Source organism: Lepidochelys kempii, chromosome 1 (genome assembly GCF_965140265.1).
Source record: "Lepidochelys kempii isolate rLepKem1 chromosome 1, rLepKem1.hap2, whole genome shotgun sequence".
Classification (NCBI taxonomy): Eukaryota; Metazoa; Chordata; order Testudines; family Cheloniidae; genus Lepidochelys; species Lepidochelys kempii.
In genome coordinates, this window is record NC_133256.1 from 209,700,427 (window position 1) to 209,726,096 (window position 25,670).

The 25,670-nt window shown below is 48.3% G+C and overlaps 1 protein-coding gene across 1 annotated transcript in view; it reads left to right on the top strand.

Annotated features, from left to right (window-relative positions):
- The window catches only part of CD4 (CD4 molecule), a 31,003-nt gene extending 24,737 nt beyond the window's left edge, over positions 1 to 6,266 (top strand). The window contains exons 4-10 of the mRNA XM_073329115.1: positions 64 to 222; positions 466 to 720; positions 1,321 to 1,674; positions 1,847 to 2,083; positions 2,188 to 2,306; positions 3,403 to 3,470; positions 5,924 to 6,266. Coding sequence (XP_073185216.1) covers positions 64 to 222; positions 466 to 720; positions 1,321 to 1,674; positions 1,847 to 2,083; positions 2,188 to 2,306; positions 3,403 to 3,470; positions 5,924 to 5,954 — 1,223 coding nt within the window. The 3' untranslated portion in view covers positions 5,955 to 6,266. The remainder of the gene's footprint in view (positions 1 to 63; positions 223 to 465; positions 721 to 1,320; positions 1,675 to 1,846; positions 2,084 to 2,187; positions 2,307 to 3,402; positions 3,471 to 5,923) is intronic.
- Positions 6,267 to 25,670: the final 19,404 nt, after the last annotated feature.

Genomic DNA, 25,670 nt, shown 5'->3' on the forward strand with positions numbered 1-25,670 from the left:
CTATGGAATCCCGTCTCTCCTAAGGAGCAGCTTTCACCCACTGCCTTCTTTCTCTCCCCAAAGGCAGAACTCCGTTTTTCAATCGATCTGAATTAAATAAGCAGGAGATGTCCAAGGGGAACTTCTCCCTGATACTGTCACAGCTGAGGCACTCTGATGCTGGCAAGTACGTCTGTGGAGTTGGTTCCAGAACTTTCATGGTCCAGCTGCAAGTGTTTGAAGGTGAGTGATCTGGGACAATGAGATAAGAGTGCAAGGAGCTTTGAGACAACACTTTGCTGAGGTCCCTGTCCTTTGTCCATCTCCTCTGGCCTGAGCTATTGCAGATCCCTTTCCTCCAGCTGAGCCCCACCTCCTCAGATTGCCCTTCTGCTGAGATCGCCATGTTCGCCTTCAGTCCCAGCCTTTCCCTTGAGGAAGCTGGGAGACAACAGGACTCACCGGACGGGCTCTCTCTCTTCACAGTTACAAGTTCTCCAAGTGGCTACCTCCTGCAGCATGAAAAACTCATGCTGACCATACAAGGTCCCTCAAGTGCCATCGTCACCTGGTATGACAACCGCGAGAACAAAGTGACAGCCACTCAGTCAAGAGAACTGAAGAATGGTGGACACAGTCTGCAGATACACAACCTCCGGGCTGAGGACAGTGGAACCTGGATGTGCCACATCACATCCCTGTCTGCTAAGCTGGACATACCCTATAAGGTGCTGGTGATAGGTAAGAGAAGCATGGATCTGAGTTTCAGAACTTTGCAGATGCCTAGAAAATGCAGAAGACGGTGGATAAATCTAAACAGATCCCATCTCCTCCTCACACACAGCCCCAGGGAAAGGTCACAGTCCATTTCCTGAGTTCCTAGTTCCCAGTGTCCTGAGCAATGCAGCACCAGGGCCTTCCTCTCAGGATCCCCAGGCTCACAGACCCCTTAAGCACTGAAGGTTGGCTCCTGAGCTCCTGTTCCTTGGCTCAGTCTCACCCCGTTCCCCCTTGTTCTCCTAAACAGTCCCCCTCCCCCAGGGATTTGTGCATCTCAGACTCATGCAGATGATTCTCATTTCCTTGTTCCAGTTGTAGCTTTGCTTGGCTGGATGGATTTAGCTCTTTGACTCTCTCCCAAGAACCCAACCCTTCTGGCGTCCTGAACTGTTGTGGCTTTTCTCTGAGCTCCTCCAGAACTGAGCACAATAACCCAGATGGGGGTCTCCCTAGGGCTAGACAGAGGGATGGACTATCTCCTCCCTGCTCCATGGTGAAGTTGCAAAATTGATTATGAGACTATTGCTCCCCACACTTCCATATGTTCTCCTCTGAATTCAGGTTTTCATCATTTGAACCAGGAGACACTCTACAAAGCTGTTAATTCCACTGTGTCCTTCTCCTACTCTCTGAGCACTGACCTGCAGAAGATAAGAGAGCTGGAGTACATCACGGGCTTGGAGTGGAAACCAATGGCAGACAACGAGTACCTGGAGAAGTTTAATTTCAGCGTCACCTCTAAAGAGCTGCCCTTGTTTAAGCAAATAGCCAACATGCAGTTTACATGGAAACTCAGCAATCACCTGGAAGTGAAACTGCCCAAAGTCCAGTTCAAGGATGCTGGATGGTATCAGTGCCAGATCACAGTCAGCCGTGGCCGTGTGGAGAAGGCCATCCACCTAGTGGTGATGACAGGTGAGAGGAAGTTGTGGCTCCTATGGACACTACAGAGGAAATGGGGCAGGAGTATGGGAGGTGCCCCCCAAAAAGGTGCCTACCATCTAGAGACCCCGAGACTCTCTCAGACCCTATGGAAAGGTTGTTCCCATCCCTTCCTTTGCATGTTCCCCTCTTGTTCTCTTTGCAGTCTCTGCTGACCCTGTTGAGCCGCTCTCCAAATGGGCTAACGTGACCCTGCTCTGCAAGCTCTCGGTTCCTGTCCCACAAAATGCCCAGCTGTTCTGGGAGCATGTGAATGGGACTGAGAAGGAAGTAAATATGTTGGGATGCAATGAGGTGATGGTGAAGACCAAGACTGTGGGGCTGTGGAGATGCAGCCTTAAGGTGGAGAACAACGTGATGACCAGCATTGACTACACTGTGGGTAGGGAGGCCACCACTACTTCCTCCATTCAAAGTCCCGTGCTGTCTCTCTCTGTGTCTCTCTCTACATCTATCTCTCCCATTCACTCACTTCTCTCTCCACAGTGAAGGTTGCTGAACGGAATAGCTGTGTGTGGAGCTGGGCAGGGGTTGGAGCTGGCATAGTGCTGCTTCTCCTTGCAAGCCTATGTACTTACATCTATATTACCCAGCAGCAGAGAAGGGTGAGTCCCCAAGTCCCAGCAGACAGCAAAGGAGAAAAGTCTCTTCATGGCACTCTCTGAGGATTCCCCCCACATCAGAGGAGCAAGTGGGAGGGAACTAGGCACCACCACCCCTAGGGTAGGGGCTCTTAAAATAGCCATATCCCAGATAAATCTCTGAGGAGCAAGGCTGTCATAAATATAAAGGGAAGGGTAAACACCTTTAAAATCCCTCCTGGCCAGAGGAAAAACCCTTTTGCCTGTAAAGGGTGAAGAAGCTAGGATAACCTCGCTGGCACCTGACCAAAATGACCAATGAGAAGACAAGATACTTTCAAAAGCTTGGGGGAGGAAGAAACAAAGCCTGTCTCTCTGGCTGTTTGATGCTTTTGCCGGGGACAGAACAGGAATGGAGTCTTAGAACTTAATAAGTAATCTAGCTAGATATGTGTTAGATTCTGATTCCTTTAAATGGCTGAGAAAATAAGCTGTGCTGAATGGAATGTAGATTCCTGTTTTTGTGTCTTTTTGTAACTTAAGGTTTTGCCTAGAGGGATTCTCTATGTTTTGAATCTGATTACCCTGTAAGGTATTTACCATCCTGATTTTACAGAGGTGATTCTTTTTACTTTTTCTTCTATTAAAATTCTTCTTTTAAGAATCTGATTGCTGTTTTTCATTGTTCTTAAGATCCAAGGGTTTGGGTCTGTGTTCACCTATGCAAATTGGTGAGGATTTTTATCAAACCTTCCCCAGGAAGGGGGGTGTAAGATTTGGGAGGATTTGAGGGGGAAAGACGTTTCCAAACGGTCTCTTTCCAAATTATATCCCTGTTAGACGTTTGGTGGTGGCAGTGAAAGTCCAAGGGCAAAGGGTAAAATAGTTTGTACCTTGGGGAAGTTTTAACCTAAGCTGGCAAAAGTAAGCTTAGGAGGTTTTCATGCAGGTCTCCACATCTGTACCCTAGAGTTCAGAGTGGGGAAGGAACCTTGACAAAGGCAAATAAAATCTGTACAGTCAGGGCAGGCAGAGGGTTTGAAACCACTGGCCACTTTGGAGGGCAGAACTTTAAATATAGAAATGAGGGTTCATGCCACACTGCTTTCTCTCCTGGCAGCAACGGGCTGAAAAGATAGCACGAGCCAGGCGAGACTTGCTTGAAAGGAGAACTTGTCAGTGTCAACGGTAAGTACAAATCCAGGCCCCTCTGACTAGGGAGAGATGCTGGCCTCAGGAGAGTGGGGCTAGCTGCTAACTCAGGGATGGGGGAATAGGACATAGGGCCCTTCTCTTCAGGCTGCGCCTAGACTGTACTTCCCTCAGTTGCAATTAACTCATAGATTCATAGATATTTAGGTCAGAAGGGACCATTATGATCATCTAGTCCGACCTCCCGCACAACGCAGGCCACAGAATTTCACCCACCACTCCTAAAAAAGACCTCACACCTATATCTGTGCTATTGAAGTCCTCAAATTGTAGTTTGAAGACCTCAAGGAGCAGAGAATCCTCCAGCAAGTGACCCGTGCCCCATGCTACAGAGGAAGGCGAAAAACCTCCAGGGCCTTCCAATCTGCCCTGGAGGAAAATTCCTTCCCGACCCCAAATATGGCGATCAGCTAAACCCTGAGCATATGGGCAAGATTCATCAGCCAGATACTACAGAAAATTCTTTCCCGGGTAACTTGGATCTTACCCCATCTAAAAACCCATCACAGGCCATTGGGCCTATTTACCATGAATATTTAATTACCAAAACCATGTTATCCCATCATACCATCTCCTCCATAAACTTATCGAGTTTAATCTTAAAGCAAGATAGATCTTTTGCCCCCACTACTTCCCTCGGAAGGCTATTCCAAAACTTCACTCCTCTGATGGTTAGAAACCTTCGTCTAATTTCTAATCTAAATTTCCTAGTGGCCAGTTTATATCCATTTGTTCTTGTGTCCACATTGGTATTGAGTTTAAATAATTCCTCTCCCTCTCTGGTATTTATCCCTCTGATATATTTATAGAGAGCAATCATATCTCCCCTCAACCTTCTTTTAGTTAGGCTAAACAAGCCAAGCTCCCTGAGTCTCCTTTCATAAGACAAGTTTTCCATTCCTCGGATCATCCTAGTAGCCCTTCTCTGTACCTGTTCCAGTTTGAATTCATCCTTCTTAAACATGTTAACTAACTCATGTTAGTTATCTCAGTTGTGGTAAACACAAATCAGTGCATCCTCACAATATTCACACTCATGTTTAGTGGCTTTACAGTTACACCCCAAATCTACACTAGCACTGCACTGGCTTGTGTTAGCAGCAATTTCTTCTGGGCATTCATCCCAGAATTCCTAGTGTTGCTCCAGACTGTAGTGTGTTATGAGTGATTGCTAATAGCCTTCTAGGAGGCCTCACAGGTGCCAGAGGGATTGTGGGAGGAGAAGACAAATTCCCAGAATCCCTATAACAGTGTCCAAGTAAACCAACGCATGCTGCTTTGCTTGCTGACTGCTTTCATGAGAACAAGGGTTTCTCACTGAGTGGAGAGCTGGCATTTCCTAAGATTTGATGATTATATGCTCTGAGGCAGCAGAAGCAGCTGTGCAGAGACAGTAGCAGCTGTTCAGTCATTACTAGCAGAGAGCCATGTAGTGGCAATCTTAGCTAGAAGAGAAGCCCCGCATGCACCAGTGAGTGGTGTAGGGTCTCTGGACAAAGCACTCAGTGCCTACAAGCTATTCTGGGCAAAAACCAAAAGCACAGAGTGGTGGGGGCTGCATCATTGTTCTCCAATCCTGGGATGACCAGCAGTGGCCGTAGAACTTCAGTTCAAGGAAGGCTATGTTTCTGAAAGCCCAGGGAAATGCCTCCTTATGCACAATGACTGCTCTGTGAGGAAGATGATTGCTATTATGGTTGCACCTTTCACATCTGCAAAAGCAGCAGTGAGCTTTCTAGGCCTGCCTGGATTGCCAAGACTGAACTGCTTGCTTCAGTCTTTAGGTGGCCAGAAACTAGACCTCATGAACCCCATAATAGGAAAACTATTGCCAACAGCATAAGAGATGCCCTGTACTGTCATATGCTGGATTTATATGCGGAGTATACTAGTGAACTCTCAGGATTTTATTTGCCTTCTTATCACTTGTCATTAAACGTTACTAAGTTCCTAGCAAATGTTATTTTGCATGAGGAGTGAGGGCTGAGTGGAAGAGACATAATGGTGATTATGTGCTGGGTGACCGGAACATAGCTCTTCTTTCATTTGTTTTTATGTGAGTGCAGGTAGCATAGTTAGTTATGATTCAAAAATAGCCCTTATTAGAAATAGACAAAACAGTACAACTACATCTGAAAACAGAACAAGCTGTGCAAAACGTGAAGCAATAGTCACTCTTTAACTCCCCTAAAGAGCTCAGTGCAGCCACATTGGAAATAAAGTGCATTAAGTCTCACAAATGCCTAATCAACTTTGTATAAATATTGCACTTCCCCCCCCAGCTACATAAAGTCCTTCTGTGTTCTATGCCTTCCAGTCTGGCCAGAGGTCAGGAGACTGGCAAGCTCAGTGGGGTCACTGCATAGAGTAGGGGGCATCTCACCTCTACAGTACCAGAGCTCATGCTGTTTAATTTCTTTCTCTTGCAGTCAGCTGAAGAATGACTATTCCGATGCTTGAGACAGAAGGGTGAATGAAGTCTCTGCCAATGATAAGCCATCTTGCAGCCCACTTTGCTTGCTTGGATCCAACCCACCTTTCCTTCCTCCAGTGCAATGCTTTGTTCTTTCATCTTTCTCCCAGCCCATTGCCAGGAAGGGATCTTATCAGGGTGGGGATGGGATACAGTGAGCAGGACAAGCACCCACCCCAGGGTGATGGCTCAGCCTCAGCTCCATCAGGAAAGTACTGAATGTAAAGTATATACGGATGTATTTTGCGCATATGCTTGATTTGACCTCCTGGATTTTATCTCAGATGTTTCCTGTGCCTGCTCCAAATGCAATAAATCACTTTAGAGTTTTCATTGAAAAATCTGAATTTATTTGCCTGATGCACCAATCATCTCCCCCTAATACAACCCCTGCTACTGGCCTCCCCAAACACTCCCAGCCTGCCCTCCCCACAACCCACCTCCCCTGCTGCCAGAAGCCCTCCCTGATTCCTGCATCCTGTGTTCCCCTTCCTTCCCCACCACCGCCACCTTCCCCAATCCAGCCCTCCAGACAGTGACAAGGAATGCTGGAGACTTTCCCTTAACTTGGTATTTCCATGCTTCCAAGGATTTGGGGTGGGTCCTGAGGTAGCCTTACTGTCACTAAACATAGGTTTTGTTTTTTAATTTACTTGTTGTTACAGAAGGTTGGTTACCGGGTTGAGTAGATCCCTGTGTATGGGGAGATTTTGGCCAGTAAAGTGGCCAAACCAGTAAACCAGTAAAGTGCCTGAAATCACGATGGCTTATTACTAAAAGCAGTCAAGTCAGCAGGCTGTAAATTGGCCATGTCACAGCCTCAGCTTTGCCAAGGCAGGAGGGCAGGGGGTTTTGGGCAGCTTGACCCCGCATTCTTCCTGATAAGAATTGTGTTGAAGTTACTGATACATGTGTAACCCTTCTATCCGTCAGAGTTGGCAGCAACAAGGGCCGGGTTCAGTATCTAGGGGTTCCATTCCAATAACACAATGCAAACCGGCTCGAGCCCCCACCCAGTGACCTGGAACAAATATATACCATCCCTGCTGGGTGCCTCCAAGAGGCAATACTCTCCTTTCGCAAGCGGAGTCTGAGTGTAGCAAAAAACCTTTTAATAACAGAGAGAAACAATGTGGCATTATGTTGGGGAAACACCACCAACAGGATTCATAACACAACCCATGAGCAAAAAACCCACCCCAAGCAAATTGGGGCGTGTGCTTTCCCTTTGGTTCTTGAGTCCGGCAACCCAAAAGTCACCCAAAGTCCCAAAAGTCCAACAACCCAAAAGTCTCTGTCCCTGGTCAGGGCAGCCCCAGAGTTCAAAAGTTTATCTGCAGAGTTTTACCTCCCAACCTGGGTGGAGATGGAGGGTGTTAAGAGGCACGTTACATGGTCCAAAGCTGATTGCCCCACCACTCCATGGGGCTCGGCTCTGCCAGCCATCCCACAAACTGCTCTGCTCCACCAGCCGCTCAGCTCTGCCAGCCACCCAGCAAACTGCTCCACAATATATCTTCAGGCTCCCCCACTACTTAACACAACACTCAGTGATTTCAGCTCTTAGTCAGTTTCGCTCTTTTCAGCTTGTGGTACAGGAGCCTCAGTGCTGGTGCACCATTAGCCCAAAGTGAATTCAGCTCAGCAGCCAGTAACTACACTCCTAATGGAATCAAAATTAGCATAGAATATAAAGGTTGGAAGGGACCTCAGGAGGTCATCTAGTCCAACCCCCTGCTCAAACCAGGACCAAGCCCCAATTTTTGCCCCAGATCCCTAAACAGCCTCCTTAAGGGTTGAACTCACAACCCTGGGTTTAGCAGGCCAATGCTCAAACCACTGAGCTATCCCTCCCCAATAGCTCTGATATTCCATGGTGGAGAGAAGAAAGTGCAATTAGCATGTAAGGCCCTCACCAGGAAGCCCATACCACCAAACATTAATGCCTCTCTCCATTCACTGGCCTTTGGAACCCATGACCCTTGCCTAGCGAATGCTGCTTAGTTGATGGTGAGTCCCTCGATCATAACAAAAGGCCAAGTACAGTTCCACTGTCCTTGATTCACATAATCAGGATAATAACCGTTTATTCCTGCCCCAATAACAGAGAAACTGGGGCTCCTACAGCAGCCAAAGTGACCATCTAGGCAGGGTGGGTGTGCCTATGCAAATGAATCAGCCCCTGAAGTTCTTTTCCAGAACCCACCATAACTCGCCACCAGATGTCAGGGTAGAGCTCATCCTGACTCTGCTTACACATGTGTTTTAGAAGAGCAGGATGTGCCCCAGGAATGTCTATTGGGACCTCAAGGCTGCAAACTCTGGTAAAACCCACACCTGGTTAATCAATAATCAGAAGAAAGCCTCTTGCTTGGCCATTGGAACTGCTTGCTTAACAAGTTTTCTTTAAGGGACATGTCATTCTATTACTAATGTATCAATAAGGGGGAAAAGTTTGAGGTAGGGGGGACTCTCCAGGACTGGACTCTCCCTCTGGATGCATCTTGTGTTCCCCACTGGCAGACAGGCTGCCGCTGTGCCACTCGAGCCACACTCAGCTTCGGTAATTATCGCGGGTTGGGGGTGTTTTACTAACCTATTGCAGACGTGTGTAAGTGCTTGAGACTAAGTAAAGTGTAGCTTTCAGTGAAAGCACTCTTGTGTTGTCCTGTCTGTGCCAGCCATCTATCGGTCAGATGGCCATGTCTCCCCTGATTTATTTCCTGACACCACCTTGCATAGAGTAAAAGTTACCAACAGCTTTGGGTTGAAAGAACCCCAGGTAACAGAATTTGGAGGCCTCAGCGAGGATTGGTAGAGAGGAAGGAGACAGATGGTACAAACAGTTTGTAGTTTGTGCTTTGCAATAGGAGGTAAAAATGGTGGGATGGGGTCGCTCCCTACAAATTCCCCTGTCGCAGTTCGCAAGTTAATTTACGGATACATTCTGTTACTGGGACTCAGAAATCAGGCTGATTGCCTGCTCGAGTGGAGAAATTATGTCCAGAGACAGGAAACCAACTCCAGGACACAGCCCCAAAGATCAGAGCTGCCAGACCTTAACACTCTGCCAATGAAACCGTGAAGAAACTGGAGTCCCCCAGATGGACCTGATTCTGACTGGCCATCAGGAAAAGTCCTTCTGTCTTATTGGGAGTGGTGAGCACTGCATGTGTGTGCAGTCTGTTTTTGGTGATTGTTAAGAAATAGAGGTTATGTAGGATATTACTGTGTAAGGCTCTTTGACTGGTAAAAGACCCTGTAAATCTGCAAAAGATTAAGCCGAGTCCAATGGGAAAGGGAGTTTGCTCTGAGTCCACAGGGAATGGGTGTTTGCCCAGAGACCCTGGAGGAGTAGAGCCCACGGCGGGGTAAAGTTAGGTGCTTTTTGCCTGGAGTCCTAGGAACTGGGGGAAAGGTGGGTGCCCTTGAATGTGTGAGTGATAGAGAATTTTGTGTGGGTAACAAATCTGGTGGAGAAAATGCAGGCAGCCTACGGTTTTTTGGACTGAACTGATAGACAGTAAATAATAGCGAAGTACCTGTGCCTTTTGTCAGAAAGGGTCACTACCTATCTGGCAGAATAACCACCCCAGAGCAACAAGTGAGAAAGGGAACAAAGAAAAGGGACCAGGAGGGGTGGGGGCTAGTTGAGGAGCCCACCCGCCTTGCTAAATGGTTAGTGGGACAAAGCCTGTGCCTATGGGAAGGGGTGGTTTAGTGAGGAAAGCAGGATCAGGCCCAGACAAGCAGGCAGGCAACAGATAAAGAGATTGGAAAACAGGTTGGGAGCCCTGAGGGGCATACTGGGTTGGGAGCCCTGAGGGGCATACTGGCAGGAGTAAGTACAGGCATGGGGAATTCAGAGTCAGTGGTTACTGCCACCAGCACTCGTATCCCCGGGAGAGGAACATAAGGTGAGGAGGCGACAGCAGTGCGGTGATGAGGACATGAACACAGATTTCTCTAAAACTGTGGTCCCCAGCAATTTGGAGATCATGGTGTTACTGGGGCAGGCTCATGCCGTGGAACACCGATTCTGGGCGCAGGAAACAAGGACAGAGTGTTGCAGGTTTGGGATGATTCCCAGTGGCTCCAAAACTTTCGCATGCGTAAGGGCACTTTCATGGAACTTTGTGACTTGCTTTACCCTGCCCTGAAGCGCAAGAATACCAAGATGAGAGCAGCCTGCACAGTTCACAAGAGAGTGGCAATAGCCCTGTTGAAGCTTGCAACGCCATACAGTTACTGGTCAGTCAGTAATCAATTTGGAGTGGTCAAATCTACTGTGGAGGCTGCTGTGATCCAAGTAGCCAACACAATCATTGAGCTGCTGCTATCAAAGGTAGTGACTCTGGGAAATGTGCAGCTCGTACTAGATGGCTTTGCTGCAATGGGATTCCCTAACTGTGGTGGGGCTATAGACGGAACCTATATCCCTATCTTGGGACCGGACAACCAGGGCAGCCAGTACATAAACTGCAAGGGGTACTTTTCAATGGTGCTGCAAGCACTGGTGGATCACAAGGGACGTTTCACCAACATCAACGTGGGATGGCTGGGAAAGGTTCATGATGCTCACATCTTCAGGAACTCTGCTCTGTTTAAACAGCTGCAGGAAGGGATTTACTTCCCAGACCAGAAAATAACTGTTGGGGATGTTGAAATGCCTACAGTTATCCTTGGGGACCCAGCCTACCCCTTAATGCCCTGGCTCATGAAGCCGTACACAGGCAGCCTGGACAGTAGTTCAACTATAGGCTGACCAAGTGAAGAATGGTGGTAGAGTGTGCATTTGGATGTTTAAAGGGTTGCTGGCACTGTTTGCTGACTAGGTCAGACCTCAGCAAAACCAATATTCCCACTGTTATTACTGCTTGCTGTGTGCTCCACAATCTGTGTGAGAGTAAGGGGGAGACGTTTATGGCGGGGTGGGAGGTTGAGGCAAATCGCCTGGCCTCTGAATATGCGCAGCCAGACACCAGGGCGGTTAGAAGAGCACAGCAGGAAGCGGTGCGCATCAGAGAAGCTTTGAAAACCAGTTTCATGACTGGCCAGGGTACTGTGTGACACTTCTGTTTGTTTCTCCTTGATGAAAACCCGCCCCCTTGGTTGCCTCTAAATTCCCTGTAAGCCACCCGCCCTCCCCCCTTCAATCAAAGCTTGCTTGCAAAGGAAATAAAGTCACTATCATTTAAAAAACATGTTTTCTTTATTAATTGATTATAAAAATAGGGAGATAACCCACAAGGTAGCCCAGGTGGGGTGTGGGAGGAGGGAAGGAAAAAGCCACTTTAAAACTTCTTGAATGCCAGCCTTCTGTTGCTTGGGCTGTCCACTGGGGTGGAGTGGTTGGGTGCCCGAAGGCTCCCCCCCTGTGTTCTTGGGTGTCTGGGTGAGGAGGCTGTGAAACTTGGGGAGGAGGGAAGGCGGCTAAGCAGGGGCTGCAGCGGCAGTCTGTGATCCTGCCGCCATTCCTGAAACTCCACCTGATGCCAGAGCATGTCCGTTTGATCCCGCAGTAGCCCCAGCATTGCCTCATGCCTCCTCTGATCTTCCTGCTGCCACCTCTCCTCAGTTCATCGGCCACTGTCCTGTACTCTGCTATTGTGTCCCTCCACTCATTCTGCTGAGCTCTGTCAGTGCCGGACGACTGCATGAGCTCAGAGAACATGTCATTGCGCGTGCGTTTTTTTCGCCGCCTTATCTGAGATAGCCTTTGGGACGGAGGAGGGAGGCTTGAAACATTTGCAGCTGCTGGAGGAAAAAAAGGGAGTGAAGTATTTTAAAAGATCCATATTACAGAACAAGGGCTATACTCTTTCATGGTGAACAACACTATTCACATTACATAGCACATGTGATTTTGGTACAAGGTCGCATTTTGTATCTTATATTGAGTGCCTGCGGCTTTGGTGTTAGAGATCACACACGCAGGGCCGGGCAACAGAATTCGACTTGCAGGCGGCCATGGTAAGCCATAGTCTTTCGGCTTCTACAACCTTCATAACAGCAACGCCCTCCTCTCCCATACCAAGCAGAGTACGCTGAGTTGGCCATTTAGTCCTGCGGTTTTCCTGTTAACGTGCAGCAGCAGAAACCAAGCTAACAGCCCCCCGCCCATCCAATTCTCTGGAATGATCGCTTTACCCCTCACCCCAACCAGGTGGCTGGTATCAGGGAAGATCCCTGCTAGCCAAAAGCGAACAGCTCAAGCACCAATGCCCCTCCCCGCCACTACCTGGCTAACTGCAGGGAGGATTTCTTTTCAGCCACAGGCAAACAGCCCAGTAGGAACTGCCACCTCTGAATGTCCCCTTAATTAAGTTATCCTATTTCAACCAGGTTACCATGAACGATATCATTCTCTTGAGGATAACACAGAGAGATAAAAAACAGATGTTGCTTGAATGCCAGCAAACACCAGGACCATACACTGCCAGGCTTTGTCATGCAATGATACCAGATTACTTGCTACTAGCATGGCATGGTAAAGTGTCCTACCATGGAGGACAGAATAAGGCTGCTCTCCCCAGAAACCTTCTGCAAAGGCTTTTAGAGTACCTCCAGAAGAGTTTCATGGAGATGTCCCTGGAGGATTTCCACTCCATCCCCAGACATGTTAACAGACTTTTCCAGTAGCTGTACTGGCCACGAATGCATCCCAAGTCCTCAGGGCTACTTAATCATTAAAAAACACTTGCTTTTATAACATGTATTATATTTAAAAAGGTACACTCACCAGAGGTCCCTTCTCCGGCTTCATTGGGTTGGGAGGGTATTTCAGTCAGGGTGATAAAAAGATCCTGGCTGTCGGGGAGAACGTTGTGCTGTGTGCTCTCCTCAAGCTCGTCCTCCTCCTCATCTTCCCTGTCCTCAGCCATGGCGGAGAGTACCCCATCATCGGAGTCCATGGACAAGGGTGGGGTAGTGGTGGCTGCCCCCCCTAGAATTGCATGCAGCTCAGTGTAGAAGCAGCATGTCTGCGGCTCTGTCCAGGAGCATCCGTTTTATTCTTTGCTTTTCTGGTATGCTTGTCTGAGCTCCTTAAGTTTCACTGTGATGCGTCCCTGCTGTAGCCTCTGTCCCTCATAACCTCTGAGATTTTTTGAAATGTTTTGGCATTTCGTCTTTTGGAACATAGTTCTGATAGCACAGATTCCTCTCCCCATACAGTGGTCAGATCCAGTACCTCCCATTCGGCCCATGCTGGAGCTCTTTTTCGATTCTGGGACTGCATGGTGACCTGTGCTGATGAGCTCTGCATAATCACCTGTGCTGATGAGCTTGCCTGGCCAAACAGGAAATGAGATTCAAAAGTTCCCGGAGCTTTTCCTGTACACCTGGCCAGTGCATCCGAGTTCAGAGTGCTGTCCAGAACAGTCACAATGGTGCACTGTGGGGTAGCTCCCGGAGGCCAATACCTTCAAATTACGTTCACACTCGCTGGGGAGGAGTACAGAAATCTGTTTTAAGAGCCTTTATGTCGAAAAAAATGGCTTCGTTGTGTGAACGGGTGCAGGGTTAATTCGATTTAATGCTGCTAAATCCAACATAAACTCGTAGTGTAAACCAGGCCTAAGTGCGTGACAGTATACGTGTCTCCTAGCATGCAATCAGTAGCACTGTGTCACCAGAACTCTTCTGTGACATTCCACACAGTAACCTGGAAAACCTTAATAACTAGTCTAGCTTTCTATTGCACTTATCTGACCCCCATTGCAATAGCGTCCGAGCCCTTCACAATGCATTTGTCTTCACAACACCCCCATGAGGTAGGGCACTGCTATTAGCACCATTTTACACATGGGGGAATTGAGACAGAGACTTAGGGCAAAATTTTCAAAAGTGCCTGAGAGTCACAAGGGGGAATTAGCTGCCACTCTTTGTGCCCAAGTCATAAAGTTAGCTCCTCAAACCACCACTCTGTTGCTGTGTAACCCCCCTACACTCCCTAGATGCTTACGTTTCCACTGCCAAAGTCCCCTAGGTACCTAAATTTCTGCCAGCAGACATGCACAGTCATCTTAGTCCTGACACCACTGAGCAGCTCAGCACCTAACTGAGCCCTCTAAGCCCTAGCAGGATTCCCCAGCCTACTAACCCTGATGTGGAGCAGGAACTTCAAACACATCTCCTCTCCCTCTCAGGTGAGACCCCTCACCTCTGGGCTCTAGGGTGTGCTAGGGCGGGACTCTCTCAAGTTGAAGCTGTTCCACTGTGTACAAAATATTTAACAAGGTGTAGAAGCAGGGTCTGAAACTTGGATCTTCTACATTCTAGGGGCTTGCCCTACGCACTGTGCTGGAGCTGGGGTGGTAGTGATTTTTTAACACTCCTTCCTGACATAGCTATGGCAGCAAAATTTTGGAGTGCAGCACAAGCCTGAGTCATTTAGGGTATGTCTACACTGCACAAAAAGATCCATGGCAGTGAGTCTCAGAGCCCAGGTCAAATGACTCAGGCTTCACTGTGGGACGAAAAGTAGCTGTGTAGCCATTCAGGCTAGGGCTCAAGCCTGGGGCTCTGAAACTCGACAAGGGGAAAAGTCTTTCTGAAACGCCCAGGCTCAGAGCCCAGGCTCCACTCCGAGCCTGAACAATCACACTACAATTTTTAGCCCTGAAGCACAAGCCCCATGAGCCCGCAAGACTCACTGCCATAGGTCTTTATTTAATTAATTTATTTATTTATTTTGCAGTGTAGACGTACCGTTAGTCAGTTTGGAAAATTTTGCGCTGGAAAGGTCAGCCTCTCTCTGGCAACATCAATATTTGAGTATTTTATATAAAGTGGAGCAGCTACACAAGGCTAGATTTCTACCCCAGCATTCCCCCAACCCAGAAATCAGAACACTTTCCTCAGAGCCCCAGACTCAAGTGCCTGCTCTCCAGTAGGTAGAAAGGGAATTTGAACCCACGTTGCTTACATGCTGGTGGAAGGCAGCTAACCATTGGGCTATTGACACTACATCACCTCCTTTCTTCTTAAAAAATGGTGGACCTGGTTTAGGCCTCTGTGACGGAATGCACCCCTGTATTCACACCCTACTCTCTGTTGTAATAATCTTTGTACAAAATATGCTTTGTGCAGTACCACTAAAAACTAATAACTTGCTGGTCAATAGTATTATAGTGAAATGTGTGTAGCAATATTATATTTAGTGTTATGAACATAAGCTGAAATCATGACTGAAGTGTGTTTACCAGACAAGTCTGGAGAATGGGTAAACTTGTTTCTCAAAGACAATGGACAAAGCTGATGCCTGTAATCAGGTGTCATCAAAGCTGATGGGCAATCACTTATCAAGTGGCCAGTCTTTAGCAAGGAAGGAAGGGGGCAAGAGCAAACAGATCTGTGTCTTAGGGTATGTCTACACTACGAAATTAGGTCGAATTTATAGAAGTCGGTTTTTTTGAAATCGGTTTTATATATTCGAGTGTGTGTGTCCCCACAGAAAATGCTCTAAGTGCATTAAGTGCATTAACTCGGCGGAGCGCTTCCACAGTACCGAGGCAAGCGTCGACTTCCGGAGCGTTGCACTGTGGGTAGCTATCCCACAGTTCCCGCAGTCTCCGCTGCCCATTGGAATTCTGGGTTGATATCCCAATGCCTGATGGGGCTAAAACATTGTCGCGGGTGGTTCTGGGTACATATCGTCAGGCCCCCGTTCCCACCCTCCCTCCCCCCGTGAAAGCAAGGGCAGACAATCATTTCGCGCCTTTTTTCCTGAGTTACCTGTGCAGACGCCATACCACGGCAAGCATGGAGCCCGCTCAGGTAACCGTCACCCTATGTCTCCTGGATGCTGGCAGACGCGGTACGGCATTGCTACACAGTAGCAGCAACCCCTTGCCTTGTGGCAGCAGACGGTACAGTACGACTGGTAGCCGTCATCGTCATGTCTGAGGTGCTCCTGGTCGCCTCTGTGAGGTCGATCAGGAGCGCCTGGGCAGACATGGGCGCAGGGACTAAATTTGGAGTGACTTGAGCAGGTCATTCTCTTTAGTCCTGCAGTCAGTCCTATTGAACCGTCTTATGGTGAGCGGGCAGGCGATACGGACTGCTAGCAGTCGTACTGTACCATCTTCTGCCGAGCAGCCATGAGATGTGGATGGCATGCAGTCCTTCTGCACCGTCTGCTGCCAGCCAAAGATGTAAAAGATAGATGGAGTGGATCAAAACAAGAAATAGACCAGATTTGCTTCCCCCCCTCCCCTGTCTAGGGGACTCATTCTTCTAGATCACACTGCAGTCACTTACAGAGAAGGTGCAGTGAGGTAAATCTAGCCATGTATCAATCAGAGGCCAGGCTAACCTCCTTGTTCCAATAACAACGATAACTTAGGTGCACCATTTCTTATTGGAACCCTCCGTGAAGTCCTGCCTGAAATACTCCTTGATGTAAAGCCACCCCCTTTGTTGATTTTAGCTCCCTGAAGCCAACCCTGTAAGCGCCCCTCCCAGCGTCAGAGCAATGGCAAACAATCAGGCATCTGAGAGTGCTGTCCAGAGCACTCACAATGGAGCACTCTGATGGGGCTAAAACATTGTCGCGGGTGGTTCTGGGTACGTGTCGTCAGGCCCCCGTTCCCTCCCTCCCTCCGTGAAAGCAAGGGCAGACAATCGTTTCGCGCCTTTTTTCATGAGTTACCTGTGCAGACACCATACCACGGCAAGCATGGAGCCAGCTCAGGTAACCGTCACCCTATGTCTCCTGGGTGCTGGCAGACGCGGTACGGCTTTGCTGCACAGTAGCAGCAACCCATTGCCTTCTGGCAGCAGATGGTGCAATACGACTGGTAGTCGTCCTCGTCGTGTCCGAGGTGCTCCTGGCCACGTCGGCTGGGAGCGCCTGGGCAGACATGGGCGCAGGGACTAAATTTGGAGTGACTTGAGCAGGTCATTCTCTTTAGTCCTGCAGTCCTATTGAACCGTCTTATGGTGAGCGGGCAGGCGATACGGACTGCTAGCAGTCGTACTGTACCATCTTCTGCCAGGCAGGCAAGAGATGAGGATTGCTAGCAGTCGTATTGTACCATCTTATGCCAGGCAGGCAAGAGATGAAGATGGCTAGCAGTCGTACTGTACCATCTTCTGCCAAGCAGCCATGAGATGTGGATGGCATGCAGTCCTTCTGCACCGTCTGCTGCCAGCCAAAGATGTAAAGGATAGATGGAGTGGGTCAGAACAAGAAATAGACCAGATTTGTTTTGTACTCATTTTCCTCCTCCCCTGTCTAGATCACACTGCAGTCACTCACAGAGAAGGCGCAGCGAGGTAAATCTAGCCATGTATCAATCAGAGGCCAGGCTAACCTCCTTGTTCCAATAACAACGATAACTTTGGTGCACCATTTCTTATTGGAACCCTCCGTGCAGTCCTGCCTGAAATACTCCTTGATGTACAGGCACACCCTTTGTTGATTTTAGCTCCCTGAAGCCAACCCTGTAAGCCGTGTCGTCAGTCGCCCCTCCCTCCGTCAGAGCAACGGCAGACAATCGTTCCGCGCCTTTTTTCTGTGCGGACGCCATACCAAGGCAAGCATGGAGGCCGCTGAGCTCATTTTGGCAATTAGGAGCACATCAACCACCATACGCATTATCCAGCAGTATATGCAGCACCAGAACATGGCAACGCGATACCGGGCGAGGAGGCGACGTCAGCGCGGTCCCGTGAGTGATCAGGACATGGACACAGATTTCTCTGAAAGCATGGGCCCTGACAATGCATGCATCATAGTGCTAATGGGGCAGGTTCATGCTGTGGAATGCCGATTCTGGGCTCGGGAAACAAGCACAGACTGGTGGGACCACATAGTGTTGCAGGTCTGGGACGATTCCCAGTGGCTGCGAAACTTTCGCATGCGTAAGGGCACTTTCATGGAACTTTGTGACTTGCTTTCCCCTGCCCTGAAGCGCATGAATACCAGGATGAGAGCAGCCCTCACAGTTGAGAAGCGAGTGGCGATAGCCCTGTGGAAGCTTGCAACGCCAGACAGCTACCGGTCAGTTGGGAATCAATTTGGAGTGGGCAAATCTACTGTGGGGGCTGCTGTTATGCAAGTAGCTCATGCAATAAAAGATCTGCTGATATCAAGGGTAGTGACCCTGGGAAATGTGCAGGTCATAGTGGATGGCTTTGCTGCAATGGGATTCCCTAACTGTGGTGGGGCTATAGACGGAACCCATATCCCTATCTTGGCACCGGAGCACCAAGCCGCCGAGTACATAAACCGCAAGGGGTACTTTTCGATAGTGCTGCAAGCTCTGGTGGATCACAAGGGACATTTCACCAACATCAACGTGGGATGGCCGGGAAAGGTGCATGACGCTCGCATCTTCAGGAACTCTGGTCTGTTTCAAAAGCTGCAGGAAGGGACTTTATTCCCAGACCAGAAAATAACTGTTGGGGATGTTGAAATGCCTATATGTATCCTTGGGGACCCAGCCTACCCCTTAATGCCATGGCTCATGAAGCCGTACACAGGCAGCCTGGACAGTAGTCAGGAGCTGTTCAACTACAGGCTAAGCAAGTGCAGAATGGTGGTAGAATGTGCATTTGGACGTTTAAAGGCGCGCTGGCGCAGTTTACTGACTCGCTTAGACCTCAGCGAAACCAATATTCCCACTGTTATTACTGCTTGCTGTGTGCTCCACAATATCTGTGAGAGTAAGGGGGAGACGTTTATGGTGGGGTGGGAGGCTGAGGCAAATCGCCTAGCTGCTGGTTACGCGCAGCCAGACACCAGGGCGGTTAGAAGAGCACAGGAGGGCGCGGTACGCATCAGAGAAGCTTTGAAAACCAGTTTCATGACTGGCCAGGCTACGCTGTGAAAGTTCTGTTTGTTTCTCCTTGATGAAACCCCCCGCCCCTTGGTTCACTCTACTTCCCTGTAAGCTAACCACCCTCCCCTCCTCCCTTTAATCACCGCTTGCAGAGGCAATAAAGTCATTGCTGCTTCACAGTCATGCATTCGTTATTCATTCATCACACAAATAGGGAGATGACTACCAAGGTATCCCAGGAGGGGTGGTGGAGGAGGGAAGGAAAATGCCACACAGCACTTTAAGCACAGCACTTTAAAAGTTTACAACTTTAAAATTTATTGAATGACAGCCTTCTTTTTTTGGGGCAATCCTCTGTGGTGGAGTGGCTGGTTGGCCGGAGGCCCCCCCACCGCGTTCTTGGGCGTCTGGGTGTGGAGGCTATGGAACTTGGGGAGGAGGGCGGTTGGTTACAGAGGGGCAGCAGTGGCAGTCTGTGCTCCAGCTGCCTTTGCTGCAGCTCAACCATACACTGGAGCATTCTGGTTTGGTCCTGCAGCAGCCTCAGCATTGAATCCTGCCTCCTCTCATCACGCTGCCGCCACATTTGAGCTTCAGCCCTGTCTTCAGCCCGCCACTTACTCTCTTCAGCCCGCCACTTACTCTCTTCAGCCCTCCATCTCTCCTCCCGGTCATTTTGTGCTTTCCTGCACTCTGACATTATTTGCCTCCACGCATTCGTCTGTGCTCTGTCAGTGTGGGAGGACAGCATGAGCTCGGAGAACATTTCATCGCGAGTGCGTTTTTTTTTCTTTCTAAGCTTCACTAGCCTCTGGGAAGGAGAAGATCCTGTGATCATTGAAACACATGCAGCTGGTGGAGAAAAAAAAAGGGACAGCGGTATTTAAAAAGACACATTTTATAAAACAGTGGCTACACTCTTTCAGGGTAAACCTTGCTGTTAACATTACATACATAGCACATGTGCTTTCGTTACAAGGTCGCATTTTGCCTCCTCCCACCGCGTGACTACCCCCTCAACCTTCCCCCCTCCCTGTGGCTAACAGCAGGGAACATTTCTGTTCAGCCACAGGCAAACAGCCCAGCAGGAACGGGCACCTCTGAGTGTCCCTGAAGAAAAGCACTCTATTTCAACCAGGTGACCATGAATTATATCTCACTCTCCTGAGGATAACACAGAGAGATAAAGAACAGATTTTGGTTGAATGCCAGCAAACATACACTGCAATGCTTTGTTCTACAGTGATTCCCGAGTACGTGTTACTGGCCTGGAGTGGTAAAGTGTCCTACCATGAAGGACGAAATAAGGCTGCCCTCCCCAGAAACCTTTTGCAAAGGCTTTAGGACTACATCTAGGAGAACCGCAAATGCCAGGGCAAAGTAATCCTTTCACATGCTTGCTTTTAAACCATGTATAGCATTTTAAAAGGTACACTCACCAGAGGTCCCTTCTCCGCCTGCTGGGTCCAGGAGGCAGCCTTGGGTGGGTTCGGGGGGTACTGGCTCCAGGTCTAGGGTGAGAAACAGTTCCTGGCTGTCGGGAAAACCGGTTTCTCCGCTTGCTTGCTGTGAGCTATCTACAACCTCCTCCTCATCATCATCTTCTTCGTCCCCAAAACCTGCTTCCGTATTGCCTCCATCTCCATTGAAGGAGTCAAACAACACGGCTGGGGTAGTGGTGGCTGAACCCCCTAAAATGGCATGCAGCTCATCATAGAAGCGGCATGTTTGGGGCTCTGACCCAGAGCGGCTGTTCGCCTCTCTGGTTTTCTGGTAGGCTTGCCTCAGCTCCTTCAGTTTCACGCGGCACTGCTTCGGGTCCCTGTTATGGCCTCTGTCCTTCATGCCCTGGGAGATTTTCACAAAGGTTTTGGCATTTCGAAAACTGGAACGGAGTTCTGATAGCACGGATTCCTCTCCCCAAACAGCGATCAGATCCCGTACCTCCCGTTCGGTCCATGCTGGAGCTCTTTTGCGATTCTGGGACTCCATCATGGTCACCTGTGCTGATGAGCTCTGCATGGTCACCTGCAGCTTGCCACGCTGGCCAAACAGGAAATGAGATTCAAAAGTTTGCGGTTCTTTTCCTGTCTACCTGGCCAGTGCATCTGAGTTGAGAGTGCTGTCCAGAGCGGTCAGAATGGAGCACTCTGGGATAGCTCCCGGAGGCCAATACCATCGAATTGTGTCCACAGTACCCCAAATTCGAGCCGGGAACGTCGATTTAAGCGCTAATCCACTTGTCAGGGGTGGAGTAAGGAAATCGATTTTAAGAGCCCTTTAAGTCGAAATAAAGGGCTTCACTGTGTGGACGGGTGCAGGTTTAAATCGATTTAACGTTGCTAAATTCGACCTAAAGTCCTAGTGTAGACCAGGGCTTAGCAAACAACAGCATGGAACTGCTTTCACCACCAGACTCCTTGACTCCAACTTCACAGAGGCAATGAACTTTATCTAGGGGTAACGCTCAGGCAAATGCATTTCAAAAGGTGACTGAACTATAAAAGTCAAGGGCAAAAACACCTCAAAGTGATCCCCGCCTAACTATCTCTCTTCCCCCCCGCCCCCCCAAAGAGGACAAAAGAAACAGCCTATGGACTTTGGGAGCAGATCCTGACCTGAGCAATGTACTGAAAACATGTGGTAAAGGATTTCACTTTGAACCAAGTCTAGTTTGTTAAGTTCAGAATGCATTTTATTTTTATTTCTCTTTTAAACATTTCTGACTTTAATGCCCCATTACTTGTATTCATTTTAAATCTGTCTCTCTGTAGTTAAATAAACTTGTTTTGTTCTTTAATTAGAACTAATCCAGTGTTGTGAATTGACTGGGTAACTCCATTTAAACTAGCAGACTGTTGTGTATTGATCCCCTTAGAGGGCCAACGGATCTAATATATCTGAACTGCTCAGGAGACCGCTGCACATTTTGCGGGGGGGAAATCCAGGACTGGGACTGTGTTGGGGTCACCCTGCAAGTAATAACCAAAGCTGGGGGAAGCCAGAGTGTGGCTGGTGTTTGCTGACAGGCTGCTGGGGTCAGAGCTGCTGGACCAAGCCTGTGGCTTTACACAGACACTCAGTGTTTGGCTGTTTATGAGAAGCCCAGGTTGGAAGCTATAGCAGCAAAGCATTATGAGGCACCCAAACTTGCAGGGCAAGTGATGATGCAGCCCCTCACTGGTCTGCATTGCACCCGAGGATGTCATGGCATCTAACTCCAAGACAGGGTTCATAGCTGTGACTCCTGAGCAGAGAGAGGAGCATCCCTATGACCCAGGGCTTAGGCCACACTGCTCACCTTGGCATTTCCGATTGGCTAGCTTAGGCAGCTTCCCACTCAGCTTGATGGCTTTTGTGAATCCAATTCCTAGATGCTTAATTCTCCCCGTGCATTCTATAGGGAGCCTGGGTGCCTAACTCAGGGCTATGAAGTCTACTTGGTGGCAGAGCACCTACAGGTTAGGTGCTGCAACACTCACACTAAATCCCTCTTGTGAATCCCACCCTAGGAGCCATTTTCAGAAGTGAGTTGGGTATTTAAGAGCTTAAGGCTCATTGATTTTCAGTGAGACAGGCTTCTAAGTATATAGCTCACTTTTGAAAATGGGACTTAGGCCTGGCCTACACTATAAAGTTAGGTTGACGTAAGCTGCCTTGCATCAACCTAGTTGTGCATGTGTCTACACTTAAATTTGTCTCCTTGACTAGTGTTGAGCCAGGTTAATGTACTGAGATTGACACAGCATGAGTGCAGACACTGCATTACCTATGTCAACCCTAACAGTCCTCCAGAAGCTGTTCCACAGTGAACTCCACTGCCCAGGTGTCACATAGAGCAGAAGGCCCCCATCTCCTTTAAAATCCCATGAATTTTTGAAATGCCTTTTCCCGATTGCCCAGCTTGGAGAGCACACCTAGCAGCTCTCCGCTGTCGTGTGCAACTGCCTCGCTGACCACGCCAGCTACACACTGCAGAAGCACGCGGGCTTGGAGTAGACAGGAAATATTTGATCTCCTGGGCCTGTGGTGAAAGCACAGCTACAGACAAGCCTTACTAACATCAACACCTATGAGCAGATTGCACAGGGGACGCAGGAGAAGGGACATGACATGGACCAGCAGCGGTACCATGTGAAAGCCAAAGAACTGCAGCAGGTATATCAGAAGGCCAGGGAGGCCAACAGTCAATCTGGTGCCGAACTGCAGACTTGCTGCTTTTACAAAGAGCTGCGTGCCATGCTTGGGAGAGACCCCATCACCTCCCCACACAGCACCATGGATACTTCCAGTGAGCCCAAGCCACAGATCACTGACCTGAACAGCAAGGACAAGAAGGAGGAGGAGGAGGATAGGGGACATGCAACCGAGGCGGGGAGGGAGGGTCTATCTATGCCGTGAGCCAGGACCTGTTTGAGACTCCACCACAGCCCAGTCAGTCCCAGCAGCCAAGCACAGACAAGCCCAATGTAGGGGAAGGAGCCTCAGGTAAGTGTGTAAATTTATTTCTCATTACAGTGATGGCACCCCCAATTTAACTGGACACAGCTATCGACTTTGCATTAATTTACTCATGCTAGAAGAGGTAGCAGTACAACAAGAGGAGGTAGCATTGTTATCTGTTTTTCATTCCCCTAGGCAAGGGGGCAGGACAGGATTAACTTTTTGTGTGGCCAGCACCAAACATATTTGTGGGCCCCCCTGGGAAATGAAGGGGCCAGGGGCAAGAGCACAGCTGGCAGGGTGGATTTGATTTAAATCAAGATTTAAATCACTAGTCAGGAAGACTCGATTTAATCATGGTTTTCTACATAAAAGTGCATTCTTGTTGGTTGTTATAACCTTAATACATATTCTTCACAACTCAGAGATAGATGTAGGTTTCATTTTTAGAAGGTACACACTATACATTTTTAAACAGTGATTTATTTGAAAACTTTTCAGATGAGTTTTACAGCTATATGAGAAAATGAATGATTGTTTGGTTATTTCATTTACTAAAGGTAATTGAAGCAGATATTTATGAAGTCATTGGGCGATCAACTATCTCCAATTCAACAGGTTAATCATTAATATTTGGAGAATTTTCTTGCCAGACATTTAAATTGTTTGACTTAATCATAGAATCATAGAATATCAGGGTTGGAAGGGACCTCAGGAGGTCATCTAGTCCAACCCCCTGCTCACAGCAGGACCAATCCCCAATTAAATCATCCCAGGTCAAGCTTGACCTTAAAAACTTCTAAGGAAGGAGAATCTACCACCTCCCTAGGTAACGCATTCCAGTGTTTCACCACCCTCCTAGTGAAAAAGTTTTTCCTAATATCCAACCTAAACCTCCCCCACTGCAACTTGAGACCATTACTCCTTATCCTGTCATCTTCTACCACTGAGAATAGTCTAGAACCATCCTCTTTGGAACCATCTCTCAGGTAGTTGAAAGCAGCTATCAAATCCCCCCTCATTCTTCTCTTCTGCAGACTAAACAATCCCAGTTCCCTCAGCCTCTCCTCATAAGTCATGTGTCCAGACCCCTAATCATTTTTGTTGCCCTTCGCTGGACTCTCTCCAATTTTTCCACATCCTTCTTTTAGTGTGGGGCCCAAAACTGGACACAGTACTCCAGATGAGGCCTCACCAACGTCGAATAGAGGGGAACAATCACGTCCCTCGATCTGCTGGCTATGCCCCTACTTATACATCCCAAAATGCCATTGGCCTTCTTGGCAACAAGGGCACACTGCTGACTCATATCCAGCTTCTCGTCCACTGTCACCCCTAGGTCCTTTTCCGCAGAACTGCTGCCTAGCCATCCCTAGCGGTGCATTGGGGACATGTACTTCCGTCCTAAGTGCAGGACCCTGCACTTATCCTTGTTGAACCTCATCAGATTTCTTTTGGCCCAATCCTCCAATTTGTCTAGGTCTCTCTGTATCCTATCCCTACCTGCCACCGTATCTACCACTCCTCCTAGTTTAGTATCATCTGCAAATTTGCTGAGAGTGCAATCCACACCATCCTCCAGATCATTTATGAAGATATTGAACAAAACTGGCCCCAGGACCGACCCTTGGGGCACTCCACTTGATACCGGCTGCCACCTAGACATGGAGCCATTGATCACTACCCGTTGAGCCTGACAATCTAGCCAACTTTCTACCCACCTTATAGTGCATTCATCCAGCCCATACTTCTTTAACTTGCTGGCAAGAATACTGTGGGAGACCGTGTCAAAAGCTTTGCTAAAGTCAAGAAACAATACATCCACTGCTTTCCCTTCATCCACAGAACCAGTAATCTCATCATAGAAGGCAATTAGATAGTCAGGCATGACCTTCCCTTGGTGAATCCATGCTGACTGTTCCTGATCACTTTCCTCTCGTGTAAGTGCTTCAGACTTAACTAAAACAACAACATTAAGTATTCTGGATTTTTTTCTTCAAGAGCAAACATATAATACTTTAACAAAAAAGCATATGTCCCTTGCTTCTCACATTTATCTCCACACTTCATCTCCTTGTCCAGATCTATTCCGCCCCCAACCATCTTCTATTCATTGAACTTTTTGAAACTTTTCACTTTTAAAAAGAGGTAAGGGATTGACTCTGTGTACACAAATTTGCAGAGGACAGTAGGGTTGAGGTCTGTTATTTCTCACCTCTACATATTAATTATTTATTTAAATACATGTTTGCTGTTAACAAGCATGTTATCTCTGGAGACACAAATCCACAGTTTGAGAACTGCAAAACTAAGCATCTCTGATGGTATCTTATAGACTGAGCACTGAGTCCCATTGGTTAGATAGAAAAATTAACCTAAATAATCTATACAGAAGTCTCTAGAACCCCATAAGATTGGGTCCCTAATCCATGAAATATTAGAATTCATTTACAAAACTTTTCTTAAAGATTA